The sequence below is a fragment of the Ambystoma mexicanum genome, chromosome 9, assembly GCF_040938575.1.
Source record: "Ambystoma mexicanum isolate Mex_15411 chromosome 9, UKY_AmexF1_1, whole genome shotgun sequence".
In the NCBI taxonomy this organism is placed as follows: Eukaryota; Metazoa; Chordata; class Amphibia; order Caudata; family Ambystomatidae; genus Ambystoma; species Ambystoma mexicanum.
Window position 1 is genome coordinate 1,345,160,398 of NC_090931.1, and position 21,575 is coordinate 1,345,181,972.

Consider the following 21,575-nt stretch of genomic DNA (forward strand, 5'->3'; position numbering starts at 1 on the left):
TTCCCCAACATGTCTGTGTTATGCCACTGGTTGGCATACATTAAATGCACTTCTAAATGGATCTTTGACCCTGATCAAAACAGAATACACAGATCAAATACTCAGTATAGCTGCAAAGTACACGCCTGGGCTGCAAAATGCACGTTGGATTGAAAGACCCATTAACACCATCCACCGAGACCAGGGCATAGAGTGGGCTCATTCCACTTCTTGCTGCTTAAGAAGATAAACCATCAAAGAGTTACTAACTTTGGCCAATGGGGCGGGTATAACCCACCCTTGTGGTACCCCACCAGACTCAATAATGTAACTCAAAAACCTGAACACCCTTGTCTTCCTGCATTGAGGGAAATGGGCAAAAGGGTGGAATTATTGCCTGGACCATTGTGAGGTTCCATCTGCTTTCCCTAGATCCTACTGCATGTGCTGGGAACAAGAGCGAGGGATCGCCATCTAGAATAGGCTCCCATCTGGAGCACACCAAATCGAATATCTGTTCAGGATTATTGTCCGGCATATATCTTGCCCCAGTTGGGGTCCTGAATCACAGGTGGCTGCCACATGGCCCAAAGAGTCAAAGATGTACCTGCTGTGTCTTGACTGCTCCGTATCCCCATGGAGCTAAAGTGATGTCATGTCGGATCTATGTTCAAATTCAGCTTTTTTAGGTCGTGGGCAAAAACACCCACTGCCGAATTCCTGTTTTTTTTATGACAGGGGTTGGGGTCCCACGTACTTCTTCACACGCCATCTTTACTCTGGCCCTCAATAGGGGGTAAACAGGAATGTTGCAGACATTGTTTTTGCCATCAACATATAAATGCCATTTGGACCCAGGCGAACTTGTCCTGCCACACATGACAAAGTCAAGTAACGTGGCAGCGCAGAGACACATTTTCAAACAAGTTATTACACAGATGGGGCTGAATTCGAGTTGCAAATCAACACGACATAACTTCGACCAACATTGCAAAAGTGGGGCACCACATGAAGGACGGATAAACACACACACACACACACACACACACACCCCCCCGTGTCAGAGGTGTGCAGTAGTCACATAGTGCTGCTCAGTTGTAGCCTCTGTATCTAATACCCGCCATTTGATAACAGGTGTACCTGGAACAGCAACCTGTTGCTTTTCCTTTTCACTGCCCAGGCATGAACCCATTGGTAAAAGGCGTTGCATTCCCAAGCTTAGAAAACAGAACACAGCCTGTGAGCTCAAGGCTACCCCGTGAAGCCCAACCAAGTGAAGGGAGCCCACAAGTACAGGAGGCGAGAAGCAGGGATGACAAAGCCAAAGACAAAATGAAGGAATACGCAGACCACAGGAGCCAACCTTGGGAAGCTAATTTAAGGATTGGTGACTACGTCCTAGTGCGGCAGATGCAGTCCCACAAGGACACACCGCTGTTTGACCCCAGGCCACTGACCATCACCAGAATTAAAGGATCCATGGTCACGGCAGAGAGAGCAGGCTGGAAAGTAACGGGGAATAGCCCATTCTTCAGGAAGATCTGCAATGGCATGTCCCAGACCAACCAAACATCGAGTGAGGACGAAACCTATGTGAGGGAAACATCTTGGAACTCAGGAGATGAGGAATCGGATGAAGAGGAGCAAGCCCATCCTGAAGGAGCACAGCCTGAAAGAGGAGCACAACCCTGAGCAGAGGACAGACCCTGCCACACCATTCAGAAGTCAAGACGATGGATTGAAGAAATGGGGTAGGACGATGCTATTTTGGGAGGAGATATAACGTAGCCTGCGCACCAAGTCCAGTCACATGACTGAAGGTTATGTGAGCCCGCGAGGTGCACGAATAGTTAGTTTTCTGTACATCACATTCCTGAGTGGTTGTGTATTTGTTGGCTGGCATGCGTAGGCCTGCGGGCCCTCACACCCCTGTTGGGGATATGATAGAAAGGACTGCCGCTGTCTGTTAAACTGCTGGAGAGATCGTGCCAAATCCTGAGGTCACAAAAAACAAAAGTGACTGTTGTGATGGAGCTTGACAATGTGCTCGCCTTGGAAGCAAGACAAGACGGAGCAACACAGGTTTGATCCCCTGTCCACGCTTAGAAACCTCTGGGTATTAAGCCCACTATAAATAACCTATCACCATCATCATCATCATCACACCCAGTGAGTCCCAAACACGAATATTGCAGCAGACAGTCTCCTGAAAGCAGTTTGCCTGATGTAGCACAACCCATTCGTATGTTGTGCCTTAAAGAATTCTCTCTGTTACGAACATTCAGAATACACACACCAAAAATGCCAAAGCCTCATATACAGTATTACAGTTGTTCAATCTGGTGTATATGTCCTGCATTCTATAGGCATCTCTTTATTAGGGTGAATATTATTATTATTATTAATATTGTGACCAATCAAAACAGAGGAGTCCATTATTTGCTCAAAAGATTTTCTTAATGAATCACTATAAGGCATGTTGAACATTTAAAATTGTGGACATTATGTTGTTCCCATAATGCTCTTTGCTTTTATGCAAATCGCAAGGATTGAGTTCTATAGCGAAAGAGTCTGTTGAGCAATCTGGCTGTGGGCCATACCCCTTGGTCCCGCCCTCTCCTTCCCAAAGCCCAGCCCCTCCGAAGAAGTGACGGTTCCCACAATAAATGTTTTCCATTTCCAGCACTGGTGATCAGTATGCATGGGCCAGAGCCCACCCACAATCAGTAACTACTTGTGCAAACAGAATGTCTTCCCAAAAGATGGCCAGCAGGAACCCCTGTAAAATATAGGTTTTGACCATGGTCGTAATGTTAGAATTAAAATGTGTTCTAGCCGGACGAAACAAAGGAGCTGGCGGTTGGGCAGGTGAAGGAAACATTTGGTTGGTGACACCTGTTGTGCGTGGGTCTAGTGGTTTAGTGTGAGAGCGTCATGACATCGTCATGACGCCTCTCTAATAAAAGGGGCTCTGCTGGCACACACACAGCCGAGCTGCAAAGCCCCAGGAAGTGCCAACTCGTGTCTGTGTGGCTTTATTGGTGCGGGGCCTCTGCCACTTGATCGTGGCCTGTGTGGGTTGCCCCGGCCCGGGTGCCCCCTGGCCGAGGCCACCAAGTGCTGGGTGCCCCCAGCGGCAGTGGTCTGCCCGGTGATCCGAGCTAAGCAGGGTGATCCCTGCAGTAGGTTCGCTGCGAGCCCGCAGCTGACCCGTCCGTGTCGGGTAATCCCAACCCTGTCTGTGGCCCACCCCGGTGACCTGGGGCGGGCCACGACATTGGCGACGAGGGCGGGCTAGGCCCCATGCACCGTGTTGTGTGTGTGCTGCTGGAGCCCGTGGAGCGGTCCTCCCTGAGGTGTCAGCCGCAGGGGACTGTGGGGACCTTAGCTGCGCAGCTGGTGGCCCAGGAACCTCGCACTGAACACAAGCACAGGTCGCCTGGTGCTGGCAATTGCGGCTGGGGTGGTGGAGGCTGTTTTCGTGGTGGCGGCGGCCACGTGGCTGAGGAGGCTGCCCAGCCGCGTGGTCTTCCCAGAACAAAGGAAAGGGGCGGAGCTTGTTCCCCGTCGGCCCCACAGGGAGTATGTCTGTGGAAACAAGCAGGCCCCATTAGGACTCCGGCCGACTGGTGAAGGTCGAGTGGACATTGCAAGAGAAATAAAACACTGTTCCTCTGGTTTTCAGTGCACCGGGTTTGGAAGGAGGCTGCCCGCCGTGTGGGCCGCCCAGAACAAACAAGAGGGGTGGGGCCTAATCGACCAGGCTCGTGGCAGTGAACAGCTGTGACATCCCACCCGGAGTGGGGAGGTGAGAGCAACCCATCTAGCCCCGGGCTGCACAAGGGTGAAAAATATTCTTAGTTTGGACTTGTTAGGAAAAATAAATATGAAAGAGAAAGCCTATGGACATTCCCTCTTCCCCGTACTATGGCCTGAAAGAAGGGGCGTGGCCTGTGAATCCGGGCTCAGCTGTGACGTGAATTCAACATACTGGGCAGCTGGCCCGGCTGAGGGGGTGCTAGGGGTGAACCCAGTCACAGTAGGGAGAAGAGGAACACTATATTTTGGTCTCTCCCATTCCACAACGGGCCAGGAAAGAACGCCTTGTCCTTTCTTTTTCTCTACACAGGAGGAAGAAGGCCCTCCGTGGGGAGTGGTGAAGGGTCCTAGTGCCCGGGCCTCTAGGGGATAGAGAGTGTCATTCCTCTATTTAGGTTTTCAACCTTTCCCCCAGGAGGTAGGGGCTCCTCAAGGAGTGCTTGTGCGCCTTTAAATGACTTCCACAGGGGTCAAGTCACCCGAGGCCCGCTGACTATGAACACACCCTAGGACTCACCAGCAGTGGTCACGCCCCGCACCCCGCCCAGTGTTCATCATGACACGACGACAACGAGGGGGTATGTCAAGGACAGCTTGCGCCACTACATCACTTTGACGTGCTGGGTTTGCCTGCCAGTTTGGGACCCCATGGACAGCCTGGGTAGAGAACCTGGAGTTATACTTTGAGGCGGTTGAAATGAAGGACTCAGGCAAACGCCCAACTCTCCTGTACTCCACCGGACTGGCCGTCCAGAGGCTGTTCAAGACACTAAAGCCCATGGATCAGTCCTATGACAAGGCCATCACAGCCCTGAACGAATATTTCAGGCCCATGGTCAACAGGGACTATGAACGGTTCAGGATGAGGTGTGCGAGGCAAGAGGAAGGGGGAGAGCCTCGATGCATTTCGCAGGAAGCTGCGTGGCATTGCACTGTCCTGCGCCCTGGGCAATTTTGAGGAGGACGAGACCAGGGCGCAGATCATCTACGGCTGCAGTTCTTCAAAGCTGCGCAAGCAAGTCCTGAGGGACCCAGCGCTAACCCTCGAACGGATACTAGACCTGGGCCCTGCCCAGGAGCTGGCAGAGGTGCGGGCCTCAGTCATGGACTTATCCAGACAACACCTCAAGCTGGAAGTCACCATGCAGCGGATCAAGCTGGAGGAGGTGTCAGCTTTCGGCAAGTGGCAAAGAGGAAAGCCAGTGAGGAGGGCAGATTTGCCAAGGAGAGACCCTGGTGCCACAATATGCCATCAGTGCAGGTGGGATCTTTCACATCCGCAGGACTGCCCTGCTAAAGGACACATCTGTGGGAGGTGCGGGACGGTCGATCACTTTGCACAGGTGTGCCTCGGCCCGATGCCAGCCAGCATGGTGGGGACATCGGGGGGGAGTGAGTCGAAGGGGAGAAAGACCCCCAGGGTGGCTGTGGTCCAAGTGGCAGAAGACCAAAGGAGAATGCAGTTTGATGTGGGGTAGGAGGAAGATGAAGAAAATATATTCTTCCTGTCCTGCAGCAGTGCCAATGGCCAGTTCGATCCCAGAATTTTGTGAGTTGGAACAGCCCACTTTCGGGCCCCGTGGTGGGTGGACTGGAACACACCTGTTTGGTTGCCTTGTTTAAAGTTCAAGGTTTTGAGTAGTTATTAGGTGGTGCCTGGACTGGAATGCACCTTCTGTTTGCAGTGATGATGTAGGATCAGAATGGGTCCGAGTACTAGAATGCACCAAGTTAGACCTAGTCGAAGGTTTCTATTTTGTAGTGGAGGGTGATTTTTCTTTTGTTATAATAAAGGAGGGATGTTGTGTGTGCGTCTAGTGGTTTGGTGCGAGAGAGCGTCATGACATCGTCATGACACCTCTCTAATAAAAGGGGCTCTGCTGGCACGCACACGGCAGAGCAGTAGAGCCCCAGGAAGCGGCAACTTGTGTCTGTGTGGCTTTATTAGTGTGGGGCCTAGGCCACGTGATTGTGGCCTGTGTTGATTGCCCCGGCCCGGGTGCCCCCAGGCCGAGGCCACCAATTTCTGGGTGACCCCAACAGCAGTGATTTGCCCGGTGATCCGAGCTAAGCAGGGTGTTCCCTGCAGTAGGTTCGCTGCGAGCCTGCAGCTGAACCGTCCGCGTCGGGTGATCCCGACCCTGTCTGTGGCCCACCCCGGTGACCGGAGGCAGGCCACCACAACACTCGCCAGAAGCGGGTGTGTTGAAAGCTATGGCAGCAGTCTCCCCTAGCAGATCGCAGCTTAGTACTTTGGTTTAGTAGCTGTTTTGAGTAGATGACTGATCTCCTATGTTGTTGGCACTAATAAGAATTCAGGTTTGCATGTGGTTCAAGGCAGGGTGCGGAAGCCACAACAGGCTTCCCGTTATAAAAAGAACTGAGGGCCACTGAACCCTTATGCAATGTGCTTGAGTAGAAACCACGGCATTGCTTCACGACACACAAAACACGCAGGCCACAGACGGACCCGTCTAGCGACTAGCAAACGAGGGCAGCGTGCTATGCGTCACTCTCCAAGCCTGCATTTCTTGCATATTAACCTCACAGCAAAAGAGTGGGAATGAAGACCGAGGCACTCCCTGCCGATTGGGCGGCCCTCCAGCAGAGACCCGCAGGCAGTGGCTGCGCCCTCTGGTACGTGGATCCCTCTCATACGCCGGTGCCTGGGGGTGCAGATGAAACAGCTCAGCAGCACCTCAGGCCTCCCTGATGAAAAGCACGCCTTCCCAAAGCTTCGACACCCACCCTCCTCCTCCTCGCCCTTCCTCGGTCGCGTTACAGGCACGATTCCCCAGAGGAGAGAGTTCAAGAGGCCTGCGGAGAGAGAAATCTTACAACATTTTTCATAAACACATTTCTGGAAGGCTCAAAGCTTTGGACTGCTTTTAAACATGCCCAGGCCACACAAGTCGATGGCAGTGGTGGGGCCTTTGTGAATAGGCCCCTTTTCTGGCCAGATTTCTAGGGATATCATATTTAGAGACGCAGTCGGTCGAACTTATTTATTTTAAAGGTCCATTCTATTTGAATGGCTTTTGCAATAACTAGCTCTAGTTCTAGCTTCATCGTAAAGTCTATTTTTGCAAACATTAGCCCACATGAGGTCAATGGCACGGGCATAGTTTGCACTCCGTTTGACCTATATTGCTTTAATGACATGATATGGAATTTATAAAGCATCTGTACACAAGGGTTTCTAGGCGCGACAAGACAAGGAGGGGGAAACAGAGGGAGGACAAAACAATGATTTTACTAGGCCTTGCGTCATTTAGATAGCGCAAGTGCAGGGACGTGGAAGGGGAGAAGTGCCGCGCAGGGGCATGTTTGCCATAGTGCAAACGTACCTTTCATTAAATTGCACATCTGGGCGGACAGGGGAGTTGCTAGGTCTGGAAAAGACCCGGGGCTAAACTGATGTCGGAACCTTTGGGACTGGGGGCTAGCTAGTCTTTTGGCTGTAGCTCCTGAGATTCTATCCGGGGCTACAACCAAAAGATCAGGGGCTATAGCCCCCTTAGCCCCCCCCTAGCAACGCCCCTGTGGGCGGATCCTACAATGAAACCTTATGGGAATTCACTATGAATAGGTGACCCCCTGGCACTTAAAGGGGCTAATGGCGCAGAAGCACCTTACAAAGAACATTTTTATTTTAAACAGTGCTTCTCGAAATTGAGGTGCTGTACATAGAACAGTAGATTGCTGGGGTCCGGATTCAAGCACCCCAAAGTGTGTTGAGTTGGGCGAGTGCAGGGAGCTCATTGTTCTATAGAAATTGGTACTCATTTTTTATGAAGGATGAAATGCTGAGTCATCGATCCTGCGACCTGTTTGAACGCCAATTCTGACCTCACTAATAGTCCACTGCAACAATGGCAGCGCATACTGCAGTACATTTATAACCAAGCAAGACATACACAATAAACAGTGTAAACAGTGTTTCTATAATGGGGGCGGGGGTCTTATTTTAAAAAAATTGGATCCTTAAACTCACCAGTGCAATTATCGACAGACCCACATCTATCTCGGGAGGATAGCTCAGGGGCAACGTGCTCACCTTGGAAGCAAGACACGCAGCACCACAGGTTCGATTCCCCGGGTCCGTGCTTAGAAACCTCTGGGTATTAAGAGCGTTATAAATAACCGATCATATCTGCCGGTAAAGGATCGTCAGCCCCACTCTTTCTCAAGTCCTATTCTTTTGAGTAACACAATACAGAGCGCTATGGTGGTGATGGGCACTGTACACAAGCTTATTAACATGACAACTCGTTTTAATGTCTGGAATCGCAGCCAGGCACACGCATAAGAACACGTGACATATTAATAAACGCGATCAACCTACGTTGTGTTTCGCCGCCATCTCTCTTCCTTGGTCGCTCGTGATCTTCCTCAGGTGCACCAGGTCGACCTTGTTAGCCACCAGAATCATTGGAAAGGACTCCCTGAAAAGAAACGGAAGAGAAAGGTGCATGAAATACACGCCACAAATCCTTTCCATCTGAGCCAGAGGTTCAGGCTACCAAGTATGTTACTATGTTAAAATTACGAGCCTAGAATTCAGCAAATCGTGAAGCACGAGGCAACAATGGCGCATTTCTGTATTTTGTAAGCAGGAGGGGCCCAGCGGCACCTGCGCCATGACATGCTTGTTCTGATGCACAGCAGAATGTGGAGTCTTCTCGCTCCCAGGTGTGACGGCTAAGCAGTCAACAACCATGCCCCGAGCACAGGCATGTTTGTTGTACCCTCCATATCACTTGCGGGTTACGGCACGGCTCGAGCCACTCGGCGCTTCTTTGCCATATTTACAAGACAGTACTCGTGGAAATCGCAGGCAATAAATACCATAATAATTATATTATAAAAAATCAGGTCTTACCTGTTACAACCATGCTGTAGGTGACACCCAAATTGTGTACAAATGCACCCAAATCTCATTAATACGCCATCCGGACCTCGCCAGAAGCCACTCACTAATAGATTCCGACACAACCACAAACTGATTACTTCTGAAATGGACAATAGGTCTCTATGCCTATGGACCGTAGGCGCGTTATAAATAAATAAATAGTGAGGGATTCAACCATCCGCACAGGAAGAGTGCGCTTGCCTGGGCTTTTTTTGTTTGTTTAAAAGAATGAATGATGGGATATCAACCTCCGAAAATACGTGGGGCCGTTCCCGCTCATATTTTCCACACTCACCACACAGCAGAGAAATAGTCATGTACTCTGGGAGGACACAATTTACCCTCCCCTGTCATGTGTAGCTGACACCCGACAGCCGCGGGAACATCAAAAGCCTTTGGCCGTGGGCAGCTTGATTAGAATTTCAAGGCCCCATGGATTTGCATCTCCATTGTCAAACCTTGCTGGTGGCGGCGAATACTGAAGAATGTTAATTAGCAGGCCTCAGGGAAGGCCTGGGTACTCGAAGTGACAATGGAGACCAGACTCCAACATCTCTTTGTAATACAATGCGTCAAATTGTATTAACAACCCTCCTTGGTATGAAAGGGCCTGTCCTGTCTGGAACCACTGCTTTCAGAACAGGGAAGTATGTGAATTGTTGGAGACGAAAGTCTGCCTGCAACCCCCTACTTTCTGTGTTGTGATCAAGCGCTGCATGGGGCTCAGTTAATTAGGGAGACACTTTGATTTACAGCAGACAGAAAGATGGTGGGACTTAGAAGTATATGTTGTCATGCTTTCCCTGCCTTTTGCAAAGCGCTCTGATTCTGACCAGAAGCATCAATGAAGATTGTTTGTGGAGACCCAGAATTGGCTCAGTTAAGTTAGGCTTGGTCTACACCAATCCCTGGGCCCCATTTGGCTTTAAAAGAGGGATGTACCCCTCACTGATCAGATCATCTGAAGATTTCCCAAGGAGTAAGAGGAAGGACTCATTTGGACCAAAGCTGAAGATACAGTCTACCTTACATCTTCCAAAAGTGAAAGAAGGCCAGGAGTTCCAAGAGGGAAGTAAGATCTCTCCCCAAAACATCTACCAGGGAACAGAGGAAGATAATGGACTCAAGGACCTATCCAGCAGCTCCAGAACCGGTACCGAGCAAGCACACAGCGTGCCCTGCTAGGTTCTGACAGCGAGCTTCCTAGGTGGGAAATGCCTGAGAGTCTCTGGACAAAGGACAATGGCGTTGCCTGCTAACATCCTCTTAAGCTTTGGGCCGTCCGCCTTGAAAGGACACAAGGCCCGCAAAGAACCTTGGAGGAGTGCCACACAAGCATCATCCAGCGTCCATCTTTGTAAGGACAATTTGGAGACAGTCGAATCCTCAAACCGCATCCGGCTGCACCGCTGACTATTGTCATACTACAGTCGCCAGAGCCATCCGGGACGCCTTGACCAGCATTTCAGATCCGCCAACCATCACAGAGACAATGATTCTTGGCCCCGAGCCACTGCGCAGGACAGCCTGCTGACGTCCGTCTAGCCTTGCTTGCCAAACTGCTTGCCGCCTAATACCCACAACTGTCTCCCACCACTAACTCTGTCTCACGGGCTGCGAAGTGGCCTGGAACTGCATTGACGCTGTCAAGCACCAAGACCTTCTTTAGCACCAGGTACATTGTGGTGCTGCCCCCCTGGTCCTTTTAGGAAGGCCCCTGGAGACAGTTACGACCCTTTGCCCCTTTGGTGTTGAAACCAAATAACCTTGAATAGTAAGAATGATTGCTTTACCAACTACCCTCCTGCGAGTATCCAGAGTGAATCCCTTTCCTTTGAGGAACTGTCTGTCCTCTGTGTTCCTTTACAGTGTGGGTTGTAATTGTAGTGTGCTAGAACTGCCTGTTGTAGTAATAATAAAGTAGATATTTTTATACAACCTTGACTGGACAGTCCCTTTTATCATTGGGTAATCATTTTATTTTCATTGTGTTGCAACTAGTCAACGATCCATGACCTTGCAGAGATAAGCCTGCTGTTCCGTCCATGTAACCAAAATTGGACAAGGAAGTCTTATAATTTACTTGTGTTTCCAATCTGTTTGGTTCCCTTCTGCTGTACTAGAGGCGTGGGGTTGATTGATGGTTTAGAAACCGATATTCATCCCTGGACCACTGGTGCCCTGGAAGTTGATTGGTCACAAATAAAATAAATAAGGAAAATCATCATGTCACAGCATAAAAGCACACCTAACAACTATCCCTTGGCTCTAAGAGATGGAAACCTGTCCTGAACCTAAGACAAACTGTTAAAAATCGTGGTTTTCCAACAATTGCCTCACCTTGAAACCAAAGCATGAAGAAGAAGCTGCTTTTTCCATATATCGTCCATTAGCCGCATCACAGCATACCGGTCATTCTCACAAAGAACCCTAATGACAGTCATTGTATTATTACTCTGAAGACTGGACTATATCAACACCATTTACTGAGGTCCCCCACACTGGTCTTTAAGTCAGCTATGGAGTGTACAACATACAGTAGCCAAACTCCTGATGATACTTCAAAGATCTCTGCCGTATAGTCAAAAGCAGAATCAAATTCAAATCCTGTGCATTGGCTCCCAGTGTGCCTCAGAAGCCTCTTAAACATATTCTAAACTGTCAAGCTTCCTCAGTCCAGCGCCTGCCTTCTATCCATCCACCCACTCACCTGCTCCCCATTCTTCTTTCCAACTTACATTACACTCTTTCGGTTCCTGCCCAACCACGGCAGCTTAACGTCTGCTGCTAGCCCTCACGCCTGATCTTACCAACGGCATCCTAACTGTGCATCTCCTCCACCAACACACCACATTCAGAACCCAGCAACCCCCAAACCATCTTCATGTCAGGGGAACCCCAAGTTGATAACAGACCAAGCAGTATATCCACACCTGGGGTTCCCCTCTGGATACATATACCCAAACGTGCCCTAACCATAATGCACTAGAATGATACAGGAAAACAGAAAACTGGTGAGTCCACCTGCTACTCAAACGCTTTTGGTTTTGCACCTTGTCTCCTACTCCTCTCACTAACTTTACCTTTGCTCAGATTGCATTATATCACCGTACTATGTAATGTACTTGTGGTTATCCTTAAAACATGGAGCAGATTGAGATCGTCAGGAATGGGCTTTGCAACCCATGGTCGACACATTTTTTGGCTACCATTGCAAGGACCAGTTGTCCATACCATCTAGGAATTTACAGTTCTTGTGTGTGAATGCTGTGTCACTGTGTTGTGGTATGTGTTTACTTAGAGGTCTGTTCTTTACACATAATGAATTCTGTTAGTTCCCTAGTCAGTGTATCCATGCATGTGTGTGGTCCACACAGGAGGCTGTGTTTTGAAAATGGGACAGTTTGGGATGTTCGGTTTTCCGTGTGTACATACGACCATGCATTCAAGCAGGGAAGCTGCTACAGACTTGTCTGGTACACATGTATGAAAGGGCACATGAGTGAAGAGGATATGTATAACACAAGTTCATAAATGCCACATGTGGTGCATGCAAAGCAAGCAAGTCAACACCACTTTAATGTGTCTGTCAAGGAACAGATCTAAAGCAATGTGGCAAATAACTGAGGCGGGAGCGAGAAGGTTCAGGTGGGAAGGAGAGGAGGTGGGACTGTAAATAAATACTTTAGAGCATTTTCCAGTGCATCATCACCCGGCTCAACCCACGCACCGCACGCATCCATGAGCGGCGCTAGTTTGCATTCTTAAAATTGCAGGTGATTCACAAAGTGAGAATCTTTCCATATTGATGAAAAAGTCATAAAACAACACTTTGTGTAGTGAGGCCAGATATCTCAGTTGCTTCTGGCACTCTGTTCAGAATGTTCGTGAAGCCTGCCAATTAAAGTTATGACTCTTGGTATCTTTTTTCATGTCGAGCGTACTGGAGCTGCATAAAATTAACACAATTTGGAGAAAAAAATGCGATAGTAGCAAGGAATCAATAGGCTGCCGCACAGCTGGCAGAGTACGCCCTCCTAGGCTCGTTCCAGCTCAACACGAGCGAAACTCCCGCCATTTTGACATTTCTACAGTGGGCTCCTGCAATTGCACTCTGAAATGCGCTGAAGGCGGCCATTTGCAATCAGGGAAGTTAGGGAGCACGCCTCTTTAATAAAGCAGATACCAGTGCCAACATCTGGACGCTGGCAGGTAAGAATAAGGAAGTAGACAACATCCGTGCTAACTGCATTCCCCGGTAAAAGTAACTCGTCCATTGGCAGCATCCAACCAGACTTTACTGGAGTACAGTGGGGAGGAGACGACCAGGTGTAGGGGACCGACTGGAAAGAGAAACCTGGGGCAACAGGTAGCATTGAACCCGACTTACGAGGTCCGATTGGTAAGAGACCCTAGAGTAGAGCGCAGAGGAGACTAACAGGCCTGGCGGACTTATGAGAAAGAGAGACGCGGAGACAGCATGTAGCAGAGAAGCTGGACAGTATACTAAGAGAAGCTGGCGAAGGGAGCAGAAGCGTGCGTAAAACTACACTGCAAAGAGAGCGTTAAAGTCTAATCATCTGGATATACTGACTTGCATTTATGCTTCTTGTTAGCCCGATGGCTGTAATCTATTTTCTTCACATGCCTTAAACATTTGGGGGGTTTAGGGGCTCACCACTGTGTTGGTTGAATTTGTAAAACCAACAGAATTTGTAGAATAATGAAGGTTTTAGCTCCTGCTGGGACAGTGTCAGATGTGTCCACTTCTGGCAGCACTGAAAACACCTCCCTATCACTACGCGGATGTGCAGCCTCTGAATTTATCTATTTTAACATCCACATCTGGGGGTGGCATAAAAACTGTAAGACACCGTCAACATTTTTTCAAAGATTGTAGACGGGAAGAGCAAGCACTTCCATTCAAAACAATGAAAAAGTGTTAAAAACAATAAGAAAGCTTTAAGTGGGGCTAATAGAAGGGGGTGCAGTGCGGGCCGCTCTCCATTGGTGCATGGGACTCCAGCGTTGGTCTTGCAGTTTTCCCTACCAATTTCAATGTACTTCAACTTCTCCCTTCAATGAATACAAGAGGATTTCTAGGAGCCAGCCATGATGACGGAGTAGAGATTAAGGGATAGACCAGAAGCATGCATCCTTCAGTTGCATCCTTCAGTTGCATCCTTCAGTTGCATCCTTCAGTTGCATCCCTTAGTTGCATCCTTCAGTTGCATCCTTCAGTTGCATCCTTCAGTTGCATCCTTCAGTTGCATCCTTCAGTTGCCTCCTTCAGTTGCATCCCTTAGTTGCATCCTTCATTTGCAATCTTACAAACCCAGCTATTGTACTTCAGTTGGGAAGACATATCGCATGAGCACGTTTCCCATAGAGCTCACCTGTCCTTGACCCGGAGGATGAGCTGGTGGAACCGGTCCACGTGTTCGAAGCTGGCCTTATCAGTAACAGAGTAGACGATAAGGAACCCGTCTCCGGTGCGCATGTACTGTTCCCGCATGGCACTGAACTCCTCCTGGCCTGCCGTATCGAGAACTGCGAAGGAATGGAGATAAAAACAATATCAGTCTTTCATGATGCTGGAAGTATTGCAATATGTACTACAGAGCAGTAGCAAATTGTCAAACTGTCTAAGAAAGGGGGTATTCAGATCAGTTACAGCCGCCAACACGTATTTTGGATAACTGCCAGACAACTCGCTGTGCTTTGAAGACACTACAGCAATTATTTAGCACAGCATAAACAATGTATAATATAGCATATGGTAATAGCTCAGGCAGACACTGGATCTAGTTGGGTACTGGTAATGAGGGTTCATTACATTGTCTCTTTCTGGGTCTTGAGCTCTTGCATGAACACAGCACTTTAAGAGTTTCCTAAAAGGCAGCTTGGCTGGGTTGTACTCTGAGGGGGGCTTAACTGAGGTCAAGAAAATAATACTTTACATGAAGCCCACTTATTAGCCATTTACTTTTATAAAGAGATCACAGCATAGAAACCTATCTGAGAACCAGTAATTCCTTATTAGCACCAGTTAAATCATTCTAAATCTTCCGCCTGTCCCTGCCCCCCAATCCTCTTATCTGTTTCATTTTGACAGTCTGTTGGCACAGCCACCTATTGCAACTAGAGTGCAGGGAATATTGGCTGGATTAACTACTACACACCAAACATTCTATAATGTGTGCATCCTTCCACATGTAAAGTAGTTCCTCTTTAAAGGATGCACGTTACATGAACTACTGTCTAGTGAATGGAATGCTCCCAAGGAATGGGGAGAGCAGGTGTGTGTTCTTATTGCACAATGCTGCAGTTGTGAAGCTGTTTTCCACTTAGCCCCCCAGAATCACGGGACGTGGCCAAAGACATGAGTACCTGGAATAGGATGGGAATCCATGGTAATGATGTAAGGATTCACACATTTGATGGCAAAACCTTTGCAATGCTGAGGGAACCTTGGCTTTTGATGGAAACAGCTAGTATATGAAAGCAAAACTTGTCATAGGATGCAACTACCAGAGCAATTAATAGCTAGCAAATGGTGACTGCCTGGCAAATGTTTACACTAAAGACAACATGAGTGCCTTGGTCAATGCTTGTTTCCTGTGTATTGCCTCTGAACTCCTCCATGAGTCAGAAGATTGTCAAAAGAAGGAAAACATCCCATCCCTGTTGAAACGGCCTCTTGCCTCCCTTACAGCCAGTAGTGCCAAGAAGTAATAGAAATTGTAAATGTGGCGCTTTGGGAACGCTGCTTAAAAATCCTACAGCTATCTTTGGAACAAAAAAGGTTGACACATGTTTTGATAACATGAATGTAAACTCTTTGGCGAAAAAAAAGAATGAATGGTCTTAAAGCACATACGTAACCTTGTCTTTTCTTTTCATTATATAGCACCAACTAACATGTACATGTGGATGACTTTATTGTGCAAGGCAACATTAGAAGTAAACAAAAGGTTAGAGAGTGGGGGTTCATTAAATATTCTTACAATTCCATTTTTGCATGGCTGTAAAGTAAAACATTACTTACCTGCAAAAGTAGTTTTGCAGCTTGATATGGGTTATACATTCATTATGTATATAGTCCCGTCATCTAGGCACTTCGTTAGGAAATCGCATTTTTGGTTAATTAAAAAGGTTGAAATCAACCATTTTATTGCATAATGCACAAATGAAGGAGTGATGAGGGGTTTGTACAGTAACACATTTTATAACATACATCCAATTTAGTTTCATTGGCAAGACAAGGAACCTCACAATGCTTCTTAAAAGGCAGTTAATAATCTTAGTATTCACTTGCAGGTATCCAAGCATTGACAAAAAAATACATTCTACATGGTCACTGGTTGATGTACTAGCGAAGCAGAATTGTTTTTAACAACATGCCCCCCCAATGCCACTACATCATTAACAATTTGTATTTTAATGATTTATTTTTCATTTTTAAAGCTCACTCAAGCCACAGGCATCTGGCCGCTGGTTACATGAGTGAACAGTAGCCACAAAGCAGTACATGAACAGTAGGACGTACATCAAGACAGTATGGTAGAGGTAAATGAGGGGACTTGGGTAAATAGTAAGTTCTTAAGGCTCTTTTCCGAAGGACTTGTAGGATGGTTCTGATCTGAGTGCATGTGGTAGGGAGTTCCAGAGCCCGGCGGCTTTGAAAACACTGCTTAAAAAACACAAAAATGCTTAGAAAAGGTAAATGTCTAACTTGATGTCCAAAGTATCTTTAAAATGGTGGCCACTGTCCATCAATACCAACACCAGAATGAAACTCTACCTAAACTGAAATACTTGAATAAAGACTGCAATACACAAAACAACAACAGACCACTGTTTGCATTCTCCCGCTACAGGCAGTAAGCAAGCCTGTAGGCCTTCTCTCTGGATGGGTGGGGTGAAGATGAGGGACACGAGGAGGGAAAAAGAGAATGCAAACATGGCTCAAACAAGAAGCTCAGATGTCTTTCTGTTCCTGGCACGGCCACTGTGACCTCTGGCACAGGGGTTAAAAAGGCAGCCCAATGTATAGAAAAGAGGGAGCCAGGGTTACTTACCTAACTATGCCCAAATTACCTTTAGGAGCCTGGGATAGAATGTTATTCACACAGACATCGCAACACCCGTCGGAAGCCAAAGTGAAATCTTCTGGAAATGCTTACCTAGCTAATGCAGCTTTAATCATCACCAACCCCCTCAAAAAAGACCTTCTAAATACCTTCTTTTTGCAAGTTTAATTTTGAAAGAGCTTCTTAGTTGGGCATCTACCGTGGCCTGGTTAGACCTTTATCAATCTGGCTTTAAGAAGGGTGTAGGGAAATCCTTGAATTGCTTCACATTACAACTGTTGGCCAATCAAGCTAAGATGGAAAAAGACCCACACATATGGAATTTCTTGATATTTCACAGGCCTTTGTGTTCTTAGGACAAGATTATGGCGTAAACTGCAATCGCTTGAAACAACAGTGAAAGTCAGAATTGATGAACATGGCACTGATACGCCATGGATTCATTCTAATCGTGGCCTGCGCCAGGGCTGTGTCCTGGCCCCATTTCTATTTGATATATACATATGTGATTTGGGTTTGGTTTTGCTGAATGTTCTGGCCAATCCCCCGAAATTGGGAAGAATTTGATTGCGTCATGTAGTTTATGCAGATGATATTGTTTTTGTGACCACACCCCCATAGGCCTGCAAAGGTCATTAAGGGCATTAAAGGAATACTTGCCTGACTTAGATGCAAGCCTGAATGTTACTGAGTCAAAGGTTTTTGTTATGAATCCGTCAAGAAACCAAAAAAACTAGATCAATTGGTACATTATTGATAATAAATTATAGGTAGTGACGAATGTTATATATTTTGGAATTACGTTCAAGCTATTAAAGTGAAGCAGACTCCTGATAACTCTTTATAATTCTATTACAGCTTCTGTTTCAGCTGGCCGTTTCTCAATTATACCGGCGCTGCATTTTTATCATCAAGAAAAGACTTTGCCATTAATCTAATTCTGCAGTCGAAACTTTAAAAAATGTATTTATTGATTGTCAGTTATCTGTTCATCATATTTTGGGGAAATGTGTGTATAACATCGGTATATTATGCTTAGAGCGGTGTTGGCAACGGATTGGAAATTGTTATGAAATTTCTCTGTATATTGCCGCTATATCTTTTTGAAATGGTTTTAAAATAACGTATTGAATTGTTAATGACAACTGTTTAAAATCGCTGTGTGAAAATTGTGTTTATAAACTTAAACTATAACCCAGACTAAACTAAATAAATAGAAAATACCTACAAATACGCTTTATGTAGTGTAATTTCACCACTCAAAAATGTCAAATGTAAGGGAATTCCCCCCCATCTCCCAAAAGGCAATTAGATTTGAACTTCACGGCACCTGCGTAAACCTAACTCAGAGAGAATTTTGGGGCATTCTACAGTTTGAGTTTCAATTATCTTTGGGAAAACTTTAGAAATGAGCCTGTTATTGTGAATTTAAGAGCCAGAATGCATTTCACATTCACTATTCCATGTTTCAAGAGAATTCAGAGCCTGAAAGCACTTAAAGGAAGATGAAAAACGTTTTACGCTGAATGTGGTAAACTGAAATGTGTGCACTTTCTAAGTGTAGGCTATCGTATGTGCCCATTTGTAATGTACTATATGGACACTTCAACAAACAGGAATTGTAAAAGGTCTGACTTGATCTCTGCCATGCACTGGAGGCCATTATGTGAGAAGTCAACAGGGGTGAACTTAGAAGTTCTCCACAATATGGAGATCTTATCCCTCACACTCTGGTCTGAAGAATTAGACTCTGAAGCAAGGGCTTCAGTGTGAGAAGATGTCTGCTAGCTTGTCTGTGGGAGAACTTTCTGATACCCAGGTTGGGAGAATATTCTTCATATCAAGAGTTTCTCCAGCTGCAGGGTTTTATGTTTTTACTTTATTTCAGGAGACCCTGCTGTGGTGGGGGCACTTAGGGGGAAATGCTATAAATAGTTTCACTCGTAGGTTAGGCGATTGTCCTTCCATATCTTGCGGGAACAGCAGTATGATGGTCAACCCTTGAAGAAGGCAAACTGTAGGAATTGGAAGACCCGTCATACATGTTAGTAGAAGACATGATCCATTCTCAAGCATCTGAGAACCTGTAGTGACTGTCTAGTTATTATGACTAGGCTTTCCCTGTCTCGTGGGGAAGAGGGCAAACTCTCGGCAAACCTTGGCTAAGCTGCTCAATGGCCGCTAAAGAGAACTCACTTTTTATGACACTTTTTTACTTATTTATTGATTGCTTTATGATAATAATGTTGAATGTTTGCACCTGTCTAGGTATGTTGTTTGTATGTGCTCTTATTCTATATATTATGATATTGTTCTGTACTTTTATGGTTATCAAACGAAATAAAGTATGTACTGACTGATTAGCCTTCCATTATGAAAGGAATGCTCGATTTGCTGCCAGCGCTACCTTTCAGGTGTTGAAAGGGGATTTCTATATATGCTTGGATCTTTGGGAAAATACAATAAACACATTTGAAAAGGCAATTATTGCATAGGGCCTTGGTAGTTTTGGGAGTGCCCCTTAACCATTATAAATTCAGCACACCCAATCAGGGACAGTCATACATGTTCGCATGCATTGACACCCACCTGATCTGAAGAACTGTCTATCATGCTTGGACCTTATTTACCAAGATAAATAATGCATTCATGGTGAATTTTGGAGGGTCCCCCTGATCTCCATCGATATAATAACACATATAATAAAGGGCAGACCTATTTATGCGCATGCATTGAGCAGCCAGCGTCGTCCTGACCCAAAGCAACACACAACCAATCATCATGTTGGGCTTTGTCAGGCATGCTGTAACCAATTCCAAGAAAACAAAGAAGGGTTCACAGAATGACACGGTGCTCCAGGGATTCCAGGAACTGTGAATGCTTCATTAGGTCTCCCTATCCACTTGTATAACACACAGGTTTTGGCTCAGCTGTAATAACTCCTGTGCCACTACTCACCCACTAGAATCAAATCCATTTTCCGATATTGATTTCAATATGTTTAATAGGAACAATGATATTGTCAGCAGTTTGGCAGACTTTCTTTTATTTTATTGAACATTTGTATGGTGCCTATACAGAAGTGTTTCCAGGCGCCACAAGACAAACAATGGGGGCAGGGGCATAGGAAAAAGAGAACTACAATGATGGGGTTATAGTGGCCTTGTAGCAATCCTACCGTGCAAGTGCAACGACAAAGGTGATAAGTGCAGGGGGAGGGGAGGGAAGTAGGGCTCAGGGATGGGAGGGAGGGGGTTAAGTGCAGGAGTGGGGGGGCAGAGGGGGTGAGCCAGTGCTGAGGAGGGCCACTGAGGGCAAGTGCCAGGTGAAAGGGCAGATAAGTGCGATGGATGGGGTGGACAAGATTTGGGTTAGCACGGGGAAGGGTGCCCAAGGGCAAGTGCTGGGTAAGGATGCTGGGGGAGACTGGTAAGGGGTAGCCCGGCCAGTGTATGACTCAGAAGGGACCAGGCCCAAGTCGCAGCTGCAGAGGGACATTAACACGGGAGGGGAAGAGGGAAGGAAGAGGAGAAAAGGAAAGTCTTGAGACGTTTCTGGAATTTAAGAAGATCTGGCTCAAGTCTGAGGGGTCAGGGAGTACATTCCAGAGGGAGGAACCAGTCAAGGAAAGGGATATACCTCCACTCTCTGCTTGGAGAAATGTCTGACCTGCAAAGAGTTTGAGCTAGAGGACCGAAGAACTCTAGCAGGGAGGTATTTAGAGAGAAAGATGGATGTAGAGAGGTCCCAGGCTCCAGACAGCCTTGTGGATGATGCAAAGTGTCTTGAATTTGAAACTTGTGGTCACTGGGAGCCAGTCGAGAGATTTTAGGGCTGAAGAGATGCAGACCCTGGGCTTACGGCCAAGGAAAAGTCTCTCAGACCTATTCTGAATTAGTTGAAGGGGGCGAAGGGAGGAAAGAGGCAGATTGAGGAAGAGGCTGTTGCAATTATCCAGCCTAGAGAGAACCAGAGCTCTGGACACATTGAGCTTCTGGGGAAAGGTGAGGAAAGGGAGAATGCCTCGGAGAAGGCAGAGCTGAAAGTTGGATGTTTTGGCAAGGTCTGTGATATGTGGAGAGAAAGAGTGAGAGGAGTCATGGTTGAACCCAAGGTTTTTGTCACACAAGAGGGTGAGGGGAGGGGGCCCAAGGAGGGTGGCCAGAGAGTGATGGAGGGGAACTGAGAGCAGGTATCCCAATGAGAAGGGTCTCTGTCTACTGGCATTAAGGCAGAGGTCATTGGCAGAGCACCATGCCGGAATAGCAGTCAGGCAGTCAGGTATGAGAGAGGAAGGAGAGGAGGAAGAGGGCAGCTTAAAGAAGAGCTGTGTGTCATCAGCATAACACTGGAAATTAGGAGGGAGAGAAGGTGGAGATCAAGTGGGCACGAGGGGCAAGTTAAATGTTGAAAATTCACGGCAAGAGGATAGAGCCCAGAGGGACGTCGCAAGTACAGAGAGAGGTGGAGGAGAGGAAAGGACCCACTTGCACTTGGGAGGGTCAGTGTGAAAGGAAGGAGATCAACCATGCCAGTCCACAGTCCATGATGCCAAGGGTATCATGGAGACGATTTATGAGGATGGAGTGGTTGACTGTGTCAAAGGCAGAAGAAAGATCAAGGAGGATCAGAACAAAGGGAGATTTAGAGTCAAGGTTCGAGTGCAGGTCTTCACGGGTGTTCAGGAGAGCAGTTTCTGTGCCTCTGGATGCTCTGAAACCAGACTAGTGTTCATGGAGGCAGCAAGCCATTTCAGTGTGGAGGGTCAGTTG

At 47.0% G+C, this 21,575-nt stretch overlaps 1 protein-coding gene across 5 annotated transcripts in view; it reads right to left on the minus strand.

Moving 5' to 3' along the window:
* Nucleotides 1-21,575, minus strand: part of MRAS (muscle RAS oncogene homolog) — a 174,267-nt gene that overhangs the window by 17,431 nt on the left and 135,261 nt on the right. For all 5 annotated transcript variants that reach the window (XM_069616762.1, XM_069616761.1, XM_069616760.1 and 2 more), the window contains 2 exons: nt 14,107-14,260; nt 8,144-8,243 (listed from right to left, as the gene is read on the minus strand). In XM_069616762.1, the coding sequence (XP_069472863.1) occupies nt 8,144-8,243; nt 14,107-14,260 (254 nt within the window). The remainder of the gene's footprint in view (nt 1-8,143; nt 8,244-14,106; nt 14,261-21,575) is intronic.